Source organism: Clytia hemisphaerica, unplaced genomic scaffold, assembly GCF_902728285.1.
Source record: "Clytia hemisphaerica strain Z4C2 unplaced genomic scaffold, Clytia hemisphaerica genome assembly, whole genome shotgun sequence".
Classification (NCBI taxonomy): domain Eukaryota; kingdom Metazoa; phylum Cnidaria; class Hydrozoa; order Leptothecata; family Clytiidae; genus Clytia; species Clytia hemisphaerica.
The window spans coordinates 216,692-237,012 of NW_027103309.1; the positions used below are offsets into that span (position 1 = coordinate 216,692).

Below are 20,321 nucleotides of genomic sequence, written 5' to 3' on the forward strand. Positions count from 1 at the left end.
TCGGCTTTGAGAATCTAAAATGGAAAAGCGTGACTTCCAGAGGGCTTCCCGATCGGGTTTTAACTTTTTGCTTGGGAAGTTTACGAAGCTCTTTCTCAATTAAACAAAATTTCCATTGTAAAGTTTCTTTTGGTTGAAAATCTTAAATTAGGAAGAAATTTCTCGATCGTTTTAGTGGCGGAGAACATGGCCTAGGGTGTATAGGTGTTTTAGAAAAAGTTCTTGTACCTGACATTTATATCTCCGGTTTGGCGCCAAATTTCGGACAACACTTTCACCACTGAAAGAATTGATATTTAATATTTCAGAAACCAGTTCGTCCCCAGGTCCTTTACAACGTGTTTGGTAAGCTACGATGTCTCCGTTGACGTGAAGAGGTTGGTCGAACGAAAAAGAGGCTTCAGTTGTTTGGATGTCTGTTGTGACGATGTTTAATGGCTCACTTGCACCTGAAAAGGAAGAATATAAAAAGATGAGATCTGTGCCAGGCAAGGCGTTAGCTGAAACTTACAAAGACATCTCAAAGAAGAAGGAGAAACGTAAAAGATAAGAGATCTTTTATCAGGTTAGCTTAAACAAACGAAGGCTGATTATAGACAAAGATCACTATTTATTTAGAAGATTGAGAACGGTAGTTTAAGAGGAAGGGGTAAATTACACGCCACTCTAGCCTTTGAAAAGATACTAGTGGGAACCTAAAAGCGCCGCTATCAATGCACTATATTCTGGAGCACCCGATATAGACGGTTTTATTAGGAACATCGAATCGCGGTTGGAAACTTTCTCCATATTTAGGTATTTTACTGTATTGAAAAATCGAGCTATAAAATTGGCCTAATCATGAACCAACCTTTCGTTTGGAATGCAATGGTGGTCGTTTCCAGGGAATAAGTGTATTTATTTCTCAACTGTAAAACCAAAGTGTAGCTCTTCATCTGCGGTAAACCGGAAACCTCAATACTTTCTGTATCATAAGCATCAAGACGTCGGACAATGGAACCATCATCTTGAGAATAGATTGTAAAATTGTAGAATAATTGTTTGAGGTGTAACCCTGTAGTGTTTGTCTTCCACGTGAAAGATATGGTTGATCGGTTTTTGTATGTTTTGGTGAGGTTGGACGCGGGATGAGGTAATTCTAGAAAGAATGACAAAGCAAAGTTCGTGATACACGTTTTTTTTGTAAGAACATCCAAATTTTTTTTTTGAAGCCTTCGGATGTTCTTAACTTTTTGAGTTTTAAGCCTAAAAATATTCTTAACATGTTCTTAATTTGACCATTTTGTGAATATTTTTTACCATTTCCTAAGAAAAAGGATGTTTTTGAGTCCACAAAACCTTAAAATGTTCTTAACTTGTTCTAAACATTTTGACCAGTGAAGCCTTATGTTCTTTTATAGTTTGTTCTTATAAAAAACGCTTATCTGATATTCCGATGGCGGATTGGTGGCCGCCCACGCTAAAGCTCTAAAGGGAGCGGGCCAATTTCCCATCGGAGAGGAATGATAGTCGGCCTTTGATGTGCCGCATCCTCAGTCGGGTTCAACAGCCCTTGCCCGTAAACCTAAAAATATTTCGGTTCGACCCGCCAATCCCCGAAAACGAGGGCTGGGTTACCAGACCTCCCGCTGCAAAATTCTTGACGCGGTCTGGCAAAATTCCGTAATGTAAACCTTCCAGATGTTGAAAATTTTCCCGACCTTCAGAGCTTTAGCGTGTCGGATGAAAATTTCACCATCTGGGTGCCAGATAAAACAAGTGATACTTTGATGGACCTACCTGGATTATGCATTTAACACGTTTATAATTGATATCTACGTGACGTGACCATTAAACAATCATTCAGAACACAAATAGTGACGATCTATTAAAATTAGTCGTTTGTTTCTTATAAAAAACGTTTAGAAACCAAAATTTCATGCTCTTGAAATGTTCTTTCATATTCAAGACTTCGTGAGCAAAAAAACATCTCCAAAAAATTGAGTAATTTGGCTAAGAACATTGATGTATGTTTATTAATAGTGATTCTTATTGATAAAGATGCTTTTTTTGAGCTGAAAAATTCATTTTTTACAAAAGTCTGCTTGAGCCATCTACTTTCATACAAAAAATCAGAAAAAAACAATGGTCCAATATTCACTAAGTCCAAAAAAAACCCTTTTGGCCGTTTTTTAGCTGAAGTACCCAAAATCTTTTTCTCCAAAATCGGGCTCCGTCACATTTGAGGGTTTATAATTATGCATTTTATGCAAGAAGTCGTAGAAACGAAAGAGCCAATCAATACCTAAGTAATTGATAAGGTGCTTATAAAAAAATATCGATTTGGCCGTTTTATAAAATACAGCCCAACAACCAAAATTTCATGTCTAACACTCGTGAGAAAAGAAAAACATCTATCTCATAAAAAATTGAGTAATTTGACTAAGAACATTGATGTATGCTTATTAATAGTGATTCTTATAGATAAACATGCGTTTTTTGAGCCAACAATTTTTTTTGCAAAAATGCTTAAGCCGTCTTTTACCTGATGGTCCCTACTTTTATCAGAAATTAGAAAAAATTAATGATCCCAATTTTTCACAAGTCCAAAAAACCTGTTTTTAGCCTTTTTTGGCCCAATTTGCCCAAAAACATTTTTTTTCGAAAAGGGTTTCTGTCACATTCAAGGGTTTATAGTTATGCATCTTTGTGTGTAAAAAATCATAAAGAATGAACGAAAATCTCGAGAAAGCCAATACTAAGTAATTGATAATGTGCTTATAAAAAAATATCAATTTGCCAGTTTTTTTAAAAAAACGCCAAGCAACCCAAATTCCTTCTAAACACACATACTCTCAAAGTAAGCCCTTGAGCAGAAAAACATCTATCTCATAAAAAAAATTGAGTAATTTGACTAAGAACATCGATGTATGCTTATTAAGAGGATTTCTTATAGATAAAACATGCGTTTTTGAGCCACAAAATTTTTTTTAAAAAAATCTGCTTGAACCACTTATACTATGATGGTACCCTACTTTCGTGCAAAAAATCAGAAAAATTTAATGATCCAATTTTTCACAAAGTCCAAAAAACCCGTTTTTTAGCCGTTTTTTGGCCCAAATTTGCCCCAAAAAAATTTTTTTCGAAAATCGGGCTCCGTCACATTTTGGGCATTGCCATTTTGCATCATTGTGCAAAAAATCAGGAAAAACTAATGAGCCAATCTCGAGAAAAGCTGGTAACTAACGGACGGACGGACAGACGGACAAAGGTTAATTTATAGGACCTCCACCGGGGTAGGTCCAAAAAACGCGTAGTGTATGATTCAAGTTCGAACTGACAGAGAAGTATATTCACATAAACGAATAAGACCTTAGATTAAGCATTAGATTAGACGCGGAAAGGGGGTCTGAACCTACCCCTTTTAAAAAATTACAGTTTCGAACATGGTGATTAAAGGTTTTGTTTTCAAATAAAAGTGATATCGTTTGCTTACTATTCAATTTTAATCTACAAGCTTTTTCACATTGGATTGACACGGATGTGGAGCAAAATTGGTCAAAAAGAGGAAAGAAACAACATTTTTTGCTTATATCGGCATAATATAACAATAGCCACACACTTTCCTGATATAAAATATGTGCCTGATAAGAAACGGGAACACTTTTACGTAAAAACAAAACCTTTAATTCGATTGTTTTTTATCACTGACAGACACTCCTTTCATTGAAGAAGTACATATAAATAATGTCAAATCTCTGTCACATTCTGTAATTCAAACTCAAAGTTTAGTCCCCTTAACTTGGCTAGTTGTATAAAATAATTTCCGTAATGTAAATGTTTCTCTACTTCGAAAGGGATTCTTAGTCTCTCTTGAAAATTGAGTTAGAGAGAGCCCGTTGTACAAAAAAAAAACAGGATTCATGTCAATTATAATAAGGGAAATCCTCCCCAAGGTTTTCGAAAGGTCTCATCAGCGTAGGAGATATATAGAGCAAATTGCCTCTTGGTTATTCGAATTTCTCTTATTCGAATCTTTCTATAATTCGAACTTGTTTCCAGTCCCCGTAAAGGAGCAACCCTCTTGGAATACTTTCAATTATTCGAACCTCTGTAATCGAAACAAATGAAATTTCCCGTTCAAGTTTGAATAAGTAAGAGTCAACTAAAAGATTGAAAAAACATAAAACACCTACCCTCATAATAAGCCTTGACACGATATTCTCCGTAAATTGCCTCACTACCAAACTTAGCTTGGCATTCGAACATGACGTAATAATATAATGATTTCTTCTGCAAATCATCGCCAGTTTGATTAAAAGGTGAAAACAACTTCAGTCTGTCGTCGTTGAACTCCACTTTCAAACGACGGTAGCCGGTTGTTGAATGAGACGTCACGTTTCGCACCACGGTATAATCTTTGCCTCTGGTCAACTGAGTATTGTTAATGATGGAGACGTCGTCAGAATTAGCGACGTATATCGAAACACATTCCGTTGTTTGTCCGTCGTCGTTGATTTTCGGACGTGGAAATTTACCTAGAAACGGTAAAAATCAAGATTATCACAAGATTTGAATAATAAAATGGAACAGATTTTAGTAACAGCCTAAATTTTTTTCTCCATGAATAAACATCTTTTAATATTACCCTCTCTATAACTCTAATCAAGATCGTGGAAATTAACCAGAAAGTTTTGGTTGGCGTTAATAATATAGAAAGCTCGGGGCAATACTTTTCGACATTTTGGTCAATATTTTACAGTATTACCATCGTAAACATAGGGTTATCAAAGGTTCCTAAAAACATTCCGAGCAATCACATGTTTGTAGTCTGGAGGGGAGGACTTGTGGCCTGTGGGAAGTGGCCAATTCGTGGCCAATTAAGACATGAAAACGCGACCAGTAGCGTGTTGGGTCGGCCAAAATTGGGATGGCAATTTTTGAAAGTTGGAATTTTGGCACCCCCTTTAAAATCAAAAGTAAAAATCACACGAGCGAAACGAAAATTGTGAGGTATTTTTTCTCTTTTTGGGTGAAAACTGCTAATTCTAAGATTTAAAAAAGGTAAGGGTGTCGGAACTATTGATCGGCGCCTTTTTGTAACCCTTGTCTTTCGACGCCCCCAAAAAATCAGCTGACACCCTGCTGACTGCCCTGACATCCCCTGCTACTGAAAGTGACAAAGAGATTTCGCCTACAGCTTGGCAGATTGAGAACGCCATACCAATATTTTTTGCGCTCCCTAAGATATCCACGCGTAGACCACAGCCGTAATTCTCGCCAGGATCATTTGCACATTGGTAGGGCAAGATGATAATTTCTTTTGCCATAAACGGTGTCTTGAACTGGTGGATGTCTGTCAAATATCGGTATCGATCTTTACGGATAGCGCTGGTTATTTCCTAGAAGATAAAAAAATATTATAACCTGATTATCCTTAATTTCAATAACAGCTCTAGGCTATGAAAAACGTGAACATAACATGCTCAATAGTATGAAATTTATATTATATTGGAAGTTTCTCGTGGCTTGGATCACGAGATTTACGTTTGGCTACGTTTCGAGAGATTCTTCTCCCATCATCGGGCAATGTGGAGGATGTTTTCCCCACTATCCTTACAAGGTGTGAATCCCGATGTTACCATAGGTGTAAGGTAAATTTTCTCTTGATTTTATGAAATTTTATATAGTATGAAATTTTCCTGATATCCGCTTTATATTATAATTGCTATAAAACACTTATCCTACTGTAATAAATGAATTATATACGACTCCAGTCTAGATATTTGCAGATTCAAAAGAAAGGATGTAAGCTCCCAAATAATACGTCGGTCCGAACGAAAGGGGTCCGAAATTTTTTCAAAATCTTATAAACGGGGGGGGGGGATAAGAACGGACGGGTCTCAAAATCTTTCGAAAATTAAAAAACGGGTTATGGCGTTTATTCGGGACCTTAGAGTAATATTTTGTTTTCCTTACCGTTTTATCATAGTCGAGTGTTTTCCCATTGTAAACGTAAGCAATTGTATATGATAGCGTGGCGTAATGGGCGGCGTTTCCTGCTCCAGATATTGCGATTCCATGAATCAGTGAGTTGCCAACTAAATCGACCGTAAAACTAGGTGTCACGCTTCCTACAAGAAGAGAGAAAACACGTAAAGCGAACTTTTAAGGGGTGTGGTGGATTTCGACTAGAAATTGACCATAAAACTAGGTTTCACGTTGCTATTATAAGAAAGGAAATGTGTACAAAGTTTTAAAGGAGCGAGGCGAATTCCAACCAAACAACTTTAAAAACGGTTTTTTCTTATCTATAATTTTCACTTATTTCTTATAAAAAGTTTTTCATCCAGTCTTTCATCTTGTAGTATAGTGATACCATTACGAATTAGACTGCAAGATTGAGCGTAACTAAAGCAAACTAGTTAAAGCAAGGTTATTCGGAAAATGGATTGTACACAGCAAATTAGCACAAATTCTTGTAATTTTGGTGGATTATGCAAAGTTTTGAGAGGGAAAAGCCTCTTTACAGACGTCGCTGAGACGAAAATTCGTTTGAGACGGAAAAACTTTAACACTGAAATAGTGGTCAAATCAAGGTTTCGAGACAGAAAATGGATTGCACACAGCAAATTAGCAAATATTCTTGAAGTTTTGGGCAGATTATGCAAAATGTTGAGGCGGAAAAATCTTTTTTTATAAAGAAAATCCGTTTGAGGCAGAAAAATTTTAAATACTTTATATTATATACCTTGGAGAGGTTGGGATAGCCATCCACTGTATGGGATATATCTTCCTACTCTTTGTTTTTTGGCGCCGAAATCATGTAGACGCCCATATGCCGCCTTGAAATTGGTGTCTGTAGAAGAACCTACTGCTGACAGAGTACCTTTCCCATCTTGAACACCTAGACTTGACATGCTTGCTGTAAAAAAGAGATTTAAGTTTAAAAGATTAGACGAAAAAAAATATGTTGAATATTTGTTATATAAGTTTTCTATAAGCAAACTCAAATAGCTTAAAAAAGGCTATGAAAAGCTCAAAGTTAGCGAGTATAAGCTCACAAAAAGTGCAGAAAGTTTTCTTCGTAATTTTGGCGCCCCAGGCGAAAACTTTGGTCTAAGAAAAGTCTAACAGCTTAAAGGAGGTCTGAAAAAGGTCAAAGGTAGCCAGAAAAAGGTCACAAAAAACAGCAGGTACCTTCACATTTTATTCAGAAAACTTTGACCTTTTTGGTTAATTTTTAATTTGAGGGGGGCGAATCATTGAGTTTCAAGCCCGAAGGGCTAGGGGCGAGACTCCTGGATGGGAAATGAAGCAACTTATTTCCATCTAAAACACCCGCGCTTAGTTTTTACACAAACGCCGGATTGAAACTAAAATCTATTGCAAGTTTGCAAAAAATGTAGTCCTCCAAAACAAAAGAACCGCTAGATACAATCTGTCGTCATGATTACAACGCGTTTTGGATGGGAAACAAGTGGCTTCAATATCTCTTACCTGGGAAGGGTTAAAGTTTCGCCTCTAGCCTTTCGGGCTTGAAACTCAATGGGGCGAACGCCCTACCCCCCCCCCCACTGACATTGCTTCAAACAGGTTTATTCTAAAACAATTTCGTGATAAAAGCTTGTTTAACAAAGTTCGATATTTATGATGGCGTGGTAAGGCGTGCCCATGGTGGAATTTCCATATTTTGGAATTCTTTAAAAAATTTTCAGGGATTTGTATATGAAAATTCGTTGAAATTGATTTCGATGCTCTTCAAAAACAAATTTACCTGAGCTGCAACCAATTACAGAGAAAGTGCTGCAAACTGTTGTTTTTAAATTAATCGCATCACAAATATATTCTTTGTCAAACCATAGTACGGTTGATCGCTTTGCCATTTTTGATATTGCCTAAAATATAAAGAAGAAACTTTTTTCGAGTAACTCATTTGTTTGTAAAGAAAGATACATATCAAGAACAAATCTAATCTCATACAGTTTTGTTTTTTTCAGTATTCGCGTTTTTTTATAAGAGCATTTTAAAGTTTTTAAAGCCTTCGGGTGTTCTTAACTTTTCGAGTTTTAAGCGTATAAATGTTCTTAACATGTTCCTATTTTTCCTAAGAAGTTGGGTATTTTAGAGTCCGCAAAGCCTTAAAATGGTCTTAAATTGTTCTTAATATTTTGGCCATCAAGCGGGATAGCCTACTAGAAACTAAAGGTTTTATTGAAAGCCAGAAGAAGACCCTGTCAAGGGCAAAACTAGTTTCAATTCATAAGAATTGATGAGACAAGCTAGCCAGAGCGTCACACGTGTCTAACCTCCGTTCAATGAGTTTTCACTATACACTTATACAAACGCCTGATTGCAAACAACTCTCGTTGCGGCTCATTTATCACATCCAATCAGATTCTAGTATTTTCTCTCACAATCAATCAATTATTAGCTTACAGCCTTGGCTAGAGACAAGCCTTTGCATAAAATTTGAAAAGTAGTGAACTTTCTAATCATATAATGTAGAGAGATTATACCTTTATTATTGAAGATGTTTCATAATTGATGCATTCCATTTCGAGTTCAGCTTTTGTTTCGTTATCAAAATCAAGTTTGATACCAGTCAATGTAATTGCATGTTGGAAAGATATTGTTTTATTCTCAACACATTCAAATTCTGTAGAGGAGCTGTCCTTCCCTGTTTCTTGCAAATCAGGATAAGTGATGAAGGAGTGACATACTGTAAAAAGAAAAGGGTATAATAATGATCATCAATAAATTTAGAGGTTAAAGTGAACATAAATTGTGTCACCAAAAATCTGTTCTACTGGCGAGAAAGCCCAATTACACCTATTATATAACTCATCGCGTTACGCTACGAACAGTCTGTTCCTCTAAAGGATCCTGCATTGTAACACGCATGCGTAATTTGTCGTTCTTTTAGACCACATGTAGTTAATTCCCGTGATAAACGAAGGGGAATGAATCGCGGGTAATATAGTCACTTTCGGTCGGGGTTGTGGACGGCGAAATGTGTCGTTTTTTATGAAATTTGTCGTTCTTTTGTCTATTTTTAGTAATGCAGGATTCTTTAGATAACCCCCTCGGAGTGACACAATATTATAAACTTTTCGTCGAAAAATGCTTCATCTTTTTATTTAGAAAGTTCTGTCATTTGACATGACATAGAAAATTCTCAAGAGTTAGTATGCGTAAAACAATTGCTTTCGCCATATTTTCAAACCAATCACAATACGAGTAGAAAAAACTGCACGAGGTCTCTCGACCGAACCCGTTGCTGAACGCATCGACATTTTGTGTCTTTAAAATGTTTCGTGAGCGCTATCAGAATCATCAAAAAGCGATCTAAAGGAATGGATACGAGTTTGCGATTTATTATAAATCTTTCAGAAAATGTTGTTGATTTTTTTTAGAAAGCTCATGACGAGATGATAAGATGAATCGGTAAGCGCTAGATCTAATTTTCTTCAAATACTTTTGACGATGTAGCACAATAGACGTTAATTTTAACACATGGTTTGTAAACAATTCCTTAATCACCAGCATCATTTGGAGGATAGTTATCTTTATTATACGTCCCTCGAGGCTTTTGTAATTTTCTATGACGTCACATTTTATTGTCCTTCGGGAATTAAACTTTGATTTATAAACAGCATATTGAAACGTAGCTAATTTGATACTCGTCACTGTTATTTATGAAGACTTATGAGAGGAACATAGTGTTTTGATGTGGAAAATTTGACTGATGTTTAGAAGATAGTTTTTATAAGCAGGCTTTTTTACTGACTCAAATTCATGTTTGAACACAAATCCTTTACAATAAATAACAAGATTATCATATGGATTAAAGATTTGATTTATCTGGTTGATTTGAGTTGATTTATCTGGTTGACTTGTTTTTTTATTTTTGTGGTTTTTTGAATTTATTTACGGTTGTGGAATTATCTATGGTTGTGGTGTAAACTAAAGACAAAGATAAAGGAAAGGCAAAGACAAAGACAAAGAATCACTACGACATTGTTCTAAATTCTGTTGTTTTTGATTGTCTGTTACTCCGTCTGGGAAATCGAGTCTAGAATTCCGACCCCACGTGTTTGTATTCCAGAAAATTCACATTTGAGGACAACCCAACGCTTGTTTCTCGAAATCATACCCTTTCCGTAATTGTTCCGGTATCTCGTCCACGTTTCCTAGTTTGCACGCCTGTTTCCGTCCGTATCCTCCTACCATACCGGGAGACTCTTAACCAATTCTAACCATATCGAATTTTCTATTGGAAAATTGAGTTTTTGAGGATAACCTACGTTTTGATCCTCAAATTCTGCAATTTGGAAAAATTGTTTCATTGCCATCGGAAAAACAGAAATTCAACGAAACCTACGTTTTTTGTCGAATTGACGCCCCTTTCCGTGTTTAACCGGTAAAATTGTGACCTTACCGTATTCTCGAGATTTCCGTATACCGCAATTTTCCGTCTGAAAAATTTGAGTTTTCACCGTTTCCGCAAACTTACCTGACCGCATTCCGGAAATCCCGCTGTTTTTCAGTTTCAACTTCTAAAGTTTGAGTAACCACCCTTTTACCGTCAAGTTTCTTACCGTATTTAGAATACCGCATTCTGCCTGTTCCCATTCCGAACGTTTGAATTTCTCGTTATCTGTAACTCCCCGTTTCATATCGTTGGTTCGTCATATACCGCATTTACTGCAAACGACTTTGAAATCGCAATCTATTACGGCTGACTTATCAAAAGCTTTACGCGTCCTGCATATCAAAGGTTATCGTATCAAACGCATCTAACTATCATATCAAAATGTCTCAAAGCGATAGAGCCAGAGAAATTCAATTGAAAAAGGAAATCTCTCAGACAATGCGTAAACGAAACGGCGCTAAACATCGAATCACAAAAATGATTCCTGAAATCTTGGGGCTTGTAGACCAAAGGGGGAGTAGAACTGAAATCCGTTCCTGCGAACGACTCTTGATCAAACCCTTAAAGGCGCTATCAATCATCATGAAGTGTTTAATGCTTATTCTACCTGAAGGAGATTTCGATTCGGCGATGAATGGATCGATGAACTCGCTCTCAACGTAATTCTTGTTTCGGAAGAATCGAACGTTACCTTGATAGCCGTAAGGATGATCCGCCATCATCGTTACATCTATCCCAAAAAGCGCGAAGATATTCAAAATGGCGCGAAAAATCACGTGACCAGGAGGGTTCTGGCTCTGGTTCTAATCCGTCAATGAGCGACATGTGCGGTGCGTTCTCTAAACTATACGTAAATGAATCAAAGTTACTCGGAGAATTGCGTTTTCCTTACCTGACCCCGCGTCTCTAAATGAGGGTATTGAATCACCACAATCGCCAATAATATCAAGCGCAAGCGAAATTCAATCAGTACAAACGGTTTTATCAATCACACCAATACCGAAACTCGATCAATACAAAATCTAAGCGACAGCGCAAGCAATACTCACGCAATTCAAAACCATACGAATTTACGAGACCTCAATGCAGGATTATACTGAACCTTTCGTTACCTCAACGCATGATACAAATTTAAATACGCAAACTAACATCAACCCTTTCGCTATCGCCAGTACAATCCAACACGGCGGTGCGCGCACCCGCCATCCAATACCACCCAATACCAGATTAATGAATAGTCACCGTATCACCATGAAAAACTTAGTCGAAACCTATTTGAATCCTAATACCGATGAATTTACTCCGAAATTACCAAGAAATCCGGGTTACCATCAAACTTCAAACGATCAATTACAAAGTACCTACACAATACCAAATGTCTACCGTATATCCACCTTAATTCTTTCCGACGATGAATTAAATCTTCCTAATCCAAACCCCCAACCGTTCGTTTGTCGACAACATTACCAGCTCCTCATGCAAATGTTGCTTCAAAAATGGCATTGTCTCCGCATGGCAATGTCAACCAAATGATCAAGCCTCCTCAGGCTACGTACACTCAACCGACTTTAAATCCGCATGTGTTACTGTCCAACAAACATACCTCGTCAGGCTAATGTTATCTCAAAGACATTGAATCCCCTCGTGAATGTCAACCTTCAAAGACATTGATTCCTCAAATGAATGTCTACACTTCAACGGCATTAGATCCCTTCGTGAATGCCAACCCTTCTACGACATTGAATCCCCTCGTGAATGTCAACACTTCAACGGCATTAGATCCCTTCGTCAATGCCAACCCTTCTACGACATTGAATCCCCTCGTGAATGTCAACCCTTCGACAACATTGCCTCCTCAGATGAAAAATGTTGTCACTTCATCTTTACCAACCGAAGCTTCAAAGAGATATCTCAAATCAGTGCAGTTTGTTGATTCAAATCGCCCGATTCAAGGCACTCATCCCATTGCGGAACGCAGATCTCTAGACCAATGGATAGATGAATTAGATCATGAACATATAAACGACTGGACATCTATCTTTTATGGTCTCTTTGAAGCGAGCTTCGTTGCCGCCTGTTTTTCAAAATTGGTATGAAAAATCCGACAATATTCCGTCATAATTTTATTTCTTTGAATTATTTAGGTAAAAAGATTGATAGAGCTTGAACATTACTCCTAATGCACAAAAAAGTAATTTTCGAATTTTTTTACAAGTTTGTAATATATTTTATCAACTTTTTCAACTCTGAAATGCAGAATTTCAACTGCGTGTATACTTTTGAATCGCTTTTGTCACTCGAATTAATTTTTTTTATGACTTGAAAAAAATAGCTTGCCAAATTTGAGAGCCTGTGTAATAAGAATATCAAAATTAGAATGTGACACTCTCTAAAATTATTAGACACTTTTAAGTCAAAATTTTGAAATATTAGTCGGAGTTTTGACAAGCTGATGACGATTTTGCCTCTGTTATCTTTGTAATGATATAGATAAAAGACTTGAGAGGAGTAGAACAACAGAGACTTTTGTCGAAGTTTTGACGTTGTTAGCAAGGTATTCCCAAGTGGTATATCATCAAAATAAATTGTTTCATTTTATGATTTTAACGAGGCGGCAACGAAGCTAGCTGTAATATCTTCCAAAAGACAAAGGAGATGGATGTCCAGTCGTTTATATGTTCATGATTAGATCCAAATAATTTGACTATCCCGGATACCAACCATTCAAGGAATATCCAAATGGAGTTACTCATTCAACAAAGGTTACCCAGACAGGATTTGATAGTGTTTGCAGGAGAAGCTGACAAATGGATCGAATTCGTATCAAAGTTCTATGACATAGTCCATAAGCAACCGTATCTCGATTCCTTCCAAAAGCACACTTACTTGTCACAACACCTGAAAGGCGAAAGCCCGAAATCGATTGAAGGTTTCACCAATGATGACCAAGGTTATGTCAGTTCCTTAAAGAAACTGAAGTATCTGTTTGGAAACAAGGTGGTCGTTGCTCAATCTGTGATCCAAAGGATAACTAAACGCAAACAAGTCCACGATTCTGATCCGAAGGCTCTTGCAAACCTGTATTTCGAAATCTCGACTTGTCTAAACACACTGCTAAAGATGAACTATGTTGCTGATATCTATAGCACTGATCTACTACGTCAGACCTTGTCGAAGCTTCCTGTATACCTCCAAAGGAAATGGTCTGAATACTCATTTGTATTGCGAAGGAACCAAGAACCCAAATCTGTATCATCTTGAAAAGTGGCTGCAAGATAGAGTCATGGCAGCTAGGGATCCATACCTTAACACGACGGTTACAAAAAATTGTCAAACATGCACAACCGAACTTCTCCTGATGATGATTATCAAGAGCAGAAACGCCGTTGTTCCTTATGCAACAAAGATCATTGGTTGTATCGCTGTCCCATCTACAAATCCAAAGGTGACACAGAAAAAGGTTTCTTTCTTTCGTTAGAAAGAAAAGGTTATGCTTCAACTGTCTCAGCCCGAAACACAACGTAAAGGCTTGCAAGTCCAAAAGGCATTGCTTCATTGATGGGTGCAAGATTAGACATCATACAACCCTGCATCAAGGTCTAAAGAAAGGCCCAGATAAGCCAGACAAGTCTCATCAACCAAAGCTTAAATCTTCCGCACCAAAGGAGCAGCAGAACTCTCCAAAGGTTGACGAGGTAAAGTCTGAAGATCCTTCAATCCCACCAGACAACTTACCTGATGGGGAGAAGATCGAAACCACCATAAATAGACTTGTAAAGGGAAGAAGTCCATGTCTATCTGCAGTTGTCCCTGTTCGGGTGAAGAATGTTCGGTATGTGGGTTGATACATACGCATGCTAGATACTGGCAGCCAATGTACCCTTATTACCAAATCACTTTGCAAGGAACTAAATCTTCAAGGAAGAAAGACCAAAATCAACTTTGGTACAATCAAAGATAGTACTATTTTACCGACAAAGCTGGTTGATCTCACCATCGCAGCTGTTGACGGCAGTTACCAGACTAAAGTTAAAAATGTGTACTCCCTCAATGATTCGGATTTCAATGTACCAGGACAAGAAGTTCCAGTAACAACTGATTCTAGCTGGGATTACATTAGAGATCTCGGTCTTAAAGATATCGACAGCAGCCAAGTACAACTACTGATTGGTGCTGATGTTCCAGATGTTCTCATCAGCCATGATTTCAGGAAGTCAAAGAAAGGCTACCCATATGCTTCAAAGACTCGACTCGGTTGGACTCTGCTTGGAGTGTATGATGGTACTTCAGATCTGATTGAAAGTCGACTTGTTGCACTGACCAGAAATTTGGGAATCAGAAGTGAACTCTCTGAGGTTGAATACAGCAGTTTCTGGGAGACTGAATCATTTGGTACTGAGGTCAAAGAAAGCAAATCACGCTCTATCGACGATCAACGTAACCAAGAAATTCTTGACAAAGAAACTGAATTCAAAGATGGTCACTACATCGTACCAATGCTTTGGAAGAAGGACGTCAACCTACCTGAAAGCAAAATCTTGGCTGAGAAACGCCTCAACCAAATTTGCAGGAAGTTCCAATCCAATCCTGACTTCTTTGAGATGTATGCTAAGAACATATCATCCTACCTTGAGAAAGGATACATCAGAAAACTCTCAGACGAAGAAGCATTATGCCACACAGCCACTACTTGGTACATCCCTCATCATGGAGTCACCAGTGTGAATAAGCCAGGCAAAGTACGTATGGTGTTCGACGCTGCTGCTCAGTCACACGGAGAAAGCTTGAATTCCAACCTGTACAGTGGTCCTGATCTACTGAACAGCCTTCTTGGCGTTTTGCTTCGATTTAGACGCCATAGAGTTGCTGTAGTTGCTTATATCGAAGCTATGTTTTGTCAAGTGAGATTAAAAAAGGCTGACATGGATGCAAACAGATTTCTGTGGAGAGACGATCCAAAGTCTCACAAACCTCCTGATCACTATAAATTACTCGTACACATTTTTGGGCTGACGGATTCTCCCTGTGCTATATTGAAGTTGATCGATCAAAGCCATGTACCAAAAGATCCATCCTCAAGAAGACAGCGACTATCTACGATCCACTTGGCCTCTTGACACCAATCACACTTGTCGCCAAACTTTTCATGCAAGAACTATGGAGAGACAAATTTGAATGGGACGAGGAAGTTTCCAAATCTCTCAAAAATCGTTATGAAGATTGGCTTGTCGAAGTCTGACATTGCATCCACTGTTGCTGTCCCACGAAGTCTCAACTTGAAGGTGACCAAGACGTGCAACTACATATCTTTTGTGACGCTTCCGAGAAGGCATTTGCTGCGTTAGCTTATGTCAGGATCGAGAGTGAAGGAACTGTATCATGCCATATCCTACTGTCTAAGTCAAGAGTTGCTCCACTGAAAAGATTGACGTTGCCAAGACTTGAATTGCAAGGAGCTGTCATTGCAGTGAGGATGAAAGAAACCATCGTAGAGGAGATCGATGTTCATTTCTCGTCTATTCGATTCTGGACAGACTCGTCACTCAATCTCCAGTACATCAACAACGAAAGTAAACGTTTCAAGGTTTTTGTTGCAAACCGAGTTGCTGAGATACGAAACCATTCTAAAGTCGATCAATGGAACTTCATACCAGAAAAAATCAACCCAGTCGACATTGCAACAAGAGGAGATATTGATGACAATGAAGCCATCAGATGCTGTTTCGAAGGACCAGACTTCCTGTTCAAAAACAAGGCAGACTGGCCAACAACATCTGTGACACCCCTGTCTCCTGACAATACAGAAATCAAAAAGCAGACGCTAGTCTGTAAACTATCATCCATCACACCGATTGTGAAGTTCGACAGATTTTCAAATTGGAAAAGACTGATCCGAGCAGTTGCTTGGGTGATTGTTCTTCTGCAACCCAAGATGAGCCGCAAAGAGAAAGGAAGAGCGACCTCTCAATCAACGAAGAAAGGGCTGGATTTACAAAGACATTAAAGATCATCCAGAAAGAAACATTCAATGATGACTCATCCAAGAACTCCTTGGAAAACTCTCCAAACTAGACCCCTTACATCGACACAAATGACGGCTGATGAGAGTTGGCGGCAGACTGAACGAGGAATGCTTCCATATGCTGCCAAACATCAAATCATTTTGCCAAAGGATCATCATGCTGTACGCTTGCTTGTAAGATATTACCACGAGCAAAATCATCATGTTGGCACAGAACACCTCATATCACTCCTGAGACAACAGTACTGATCATCGCTGTCCGAAGCATCGTCAAAGAGTTATTCGAAGTTGTGTCAAGTGCCAGAAGAGGAGACCTAAACCAGGCCAAGTCAAGATGGCAGACCTACCCGTCGACAGATAACTGTGGGAGCCCCAACGTTCTTCCACACCGGAGTAGATTTCTTTGGACCAATTCAAGTGAGGGTCCTGAGAAGCAAAGTCAAACGATGGGGATGTCTGTTTACATGCCTTGTCACTAGAGCTGTGCATATTGAAGTTTCACCATCATTAGAAGCTGACGATTTCGTTAATGTTCTGGACCGATTTATCAACAGAAGAGGAAATCCAGAGATGATCCGTTCTGATTGTGGTACTAATTTAAGGGCGCTTCAAACGAGTTAAAGAAGAAATCGAACGAATGGATCAACTCAAGATTGCCAAGTCGTTCAGAGAAAGGAGATCAAGTGGCATTTCAATCCACCAGAAGCACCTCATATGGGAGGTGTTTGGGAACGTCTGATTCAAAGTGTCCAAGATAACGCGGTGTCTCCTCAACGATTCAGCAATATTAAACGATTTCACTCTTCAAACTGTAATGACAGAAGTTGAAGCTGTACTCAACAGTCGAACCACTAACTTATGTTAGCATGACCCAAACGATCTTGAACCATTGACTCCCAATCACTTCCTTTTGGGAAGACCTTCTTCAAAAACCCATCACAAAGCGTGGATTACGAAATTCGGTCAGCTCCTCGAAAAATGGAAGCAGGTACAATCAATAACGAACCAATTTTGGGATAGTGGTCCAAAGAGTATCTTGCGACATTGACCACTAGTCGAAATGGCGAAAGACAAGTTCTCCTGCACTGAAGGAAGGTGACTTGGTGATGATGCTTGAGAAGAATCTTGTCCGAAGTCAATGGACCCTTGGACGAATCAAAGAAGTATTCAAAAGTTCAGATGGAGAAGTACGAAAGGTTGAAGTCCACCACAAAGGACGGTACATACACTCGACCAACTACAAAGATTTTCAAGATTGGAGCTGGAATCAACCAGCTGCTGAAGTCAACTAACCAATGTTTGCGTTCATACTGTTTAATTTGTGTGCTTCCTGGGCATGAAGAAAGAAGATCAACTGCATCGGAATTCCTCTGCTCACCATAAAAGAAGATAATCTACATCAATTCAATCAATTGTTCATCAACGTGTATCAATTTGCCAATCCTGTTTCAACTTGTGTACTTCCTGGGCACGAATAAAACGTCTTGTGTGCTTCCTGGGCAAGAAGAAACGCTTGTGTCTTCCTGGGCACGAGAAACCATTGTTGCTCCTGGGCACGAAAAACGCTTGTGTGCTTCCTGGGCACGAAGAAAACGCCTTGTGTGCTTCCTGGGCACGAAGAAAACGCCTTGTGTGCTTCCTGGGCACGAAGAAACGCCTTGTGTGCCACTGAGGCATGAAGAAAACACTTTGCGTTACCTCTGGGGTGCGAAGAAAACACCTTGTGTGCTTCCTGGGCACGAAGAAAACGAAGATCAACTCATCAACTCTACACTCTCCAACTGTCAACTCTACGACAAAATAAAGGAATGACCTAACCAACGTATTGGTATTCATTAAATTTGAACTTACTTCCACGGAACATTACATTGAACTCACGTAATGAAATGTATTGATTACACCTGAAAACGTTACTGATTAGAACTACGTTACACGAACACTACATGAAAACATAACTGTCATAATATGTTATACTATTGAATGTGAAGTACATATATTGAAGAACTGTGCGTTGCGCTGTGAAGCAAAATTGCATTCTGTTGAGATGCATTATCTCAAGGAGGGGGGTGTAAACAATTACTTAATCACCAGCATCATTTGGAGGATAGTTATCTTTATTATACGTCCCTCGAGGCTTTTGTAATTTTCTATGACGTCACATTTAATTGTCCTTCGGGAATTAAACTTTGATTTATAAACAGCATATTGAAACGTAGCTAATTTGATACTCGTCACTGTTATTTATGAAGACTTATGAGAGGAACATAGTGTTTTGATGTGGAAAATTTGACTGATGTTTAGAAGATAGTTTTTATAAGCAGGCTTTTTTACTGACTCAAATTCATGTTTGAACACAAATCCTTTACATGGTTTTTCTGCCGATACCCTTCAAAAAAAAACTCGGATCAAAGATGGCGGATAAAGCTTGGTACAGGGTATTATAAAGGTCAACGAAGATAATACATACCTTCAGGACAGCCATAGAGCTCCATTTGCAGACAATTAGCACTATTTGGGAGATCAATCCTCATATATTGCAATGTAATCCAATCACCAATGTTTTTGTACTCAATTTCACCATTTTCACCATTATAAGAAAATTCCTTGAAAAAAAACAACAAGCCAGTATTAATACATACACGTTTTTTATAATAACATCTAAAATTTTTGAAGCCTTTTGATGTCCTTAACTTTTTGAGCCTTAAACCTAAAAATGCCCTAAACATGTTCTTATTTTTCTAAGAAATTGGGTGTTTTAGAGTCCACGAAGCCTTAAAATGTTCTTAACTTGTTCTTGAAATTTTGGCCATTGAAGCCTTACGTTGTTATATAGTTTGTTCTTGTAAAAAGCGTGTATAAAATATCTTCCCTTTTTGTTTGTTTCTTAAGAAAACTAATGTTACAACAAGCAACGAAAGCAACAACAAGCGACAGCAAACGCATACATACCCTGAATTCTTTAGGTTTGTCCCCTCCACGAACACTTTTACCAATGAGTACCCAAGGATCTGCATTTCGAAAGGCATACAACATTTCAATGCCAATAATTTTACTCCAACTGCGAAATGCAATTCCTTTGATTGTCATAGGTTTTCCGAATTGAGTTTCAATGAAGGTGACTTTTTTTGCGCAGTTTTTCTCTTCTGGAAAGGGTGTGAGAAAACGTGCAGAGTCGGGATCTTTTTCCTCTGCTATCCTACCGTTCACACTGACGTCGGAGATCTGTCCATCAGATATTCCAATCGGTTGATGGCATAGATCGGCTAACAAAGAAAACACGAATTATACTTTAAATATATCAGTGGAAACTACGATCAAAGCGTTTGCTTGGCCGGGATTGAGAAACTTTGTCCAGGGTATATAAAGGTCAGTGACTGTACTGCACTGTTCAATAAAAATCATGAGAAATACAGTAACAAGAGCGTAAGGACGCGCAAAAGTCTTACTTACTTAAAGTTTTACCGCTGATAACATCACTCCATTCCCCAAATATCTTGTGTTGTGTAACCAATGCACGAACCTAGAATATCCAACAAAGTTTATTTAGATAATCATGAACATTTAGCTATTGTATCATTAGGTAATATTTCTATGAACCACGTAGGCTGTTCGAATACCCTAAATTGATTTTGATATTCATGATATGCATTGCAATGTCTTCTGGCATTACATCATGGACTCAACAGCTGATTGTTTGAAAGTAACGTAAAATCAGGCAATACGTCACTTGCAACCAATCAGCTGTTTGGTCCGTAGAAGACATTGCAATGATGCGTATCATGAAAAGTGGTAGCGAGCACCTCACTAAAAACCGGGATTTTTCATCTCGTTTCTTAAGGCCGGTTTCCACTTGCGCGCGCTGCGATCGCACTTAATCTATCAAAG

General features: G+C 38.3%; 1 protein-coding gene across 1 annotated transcript in view; it reads right to left on the reverse strand.

The window, feature by feature from the left end:
• LOC136813022 (receptor-type tyrosine-protein phosphatase S-like) overlaps nucleotides 1-1,132 on the reverse strand; it is a 41,085-nt gene extending 39,953 nt beyond the window's left edge. The window contains exons 1-2 of the mRNA XM_067069535.1: nucleotides 851-1,132; nucleotides 229-449 (exon numbers count right to left, since the gene is read on the reverse strand). Of these exons, the coding sequence (XP_066925636.1) occupies nucleotides 229-449; nucleotides 851-935 (306 nt within the window). The 5' untranslated portion in view covers nucleotides 936-1,132. The remainder of the gene's footprint in view (nucleotides 1-228; nucleotides 450-850) is intronic.
• Nucleotides 1,133-20,321: the final 19,189 nt, after the last annotated feature.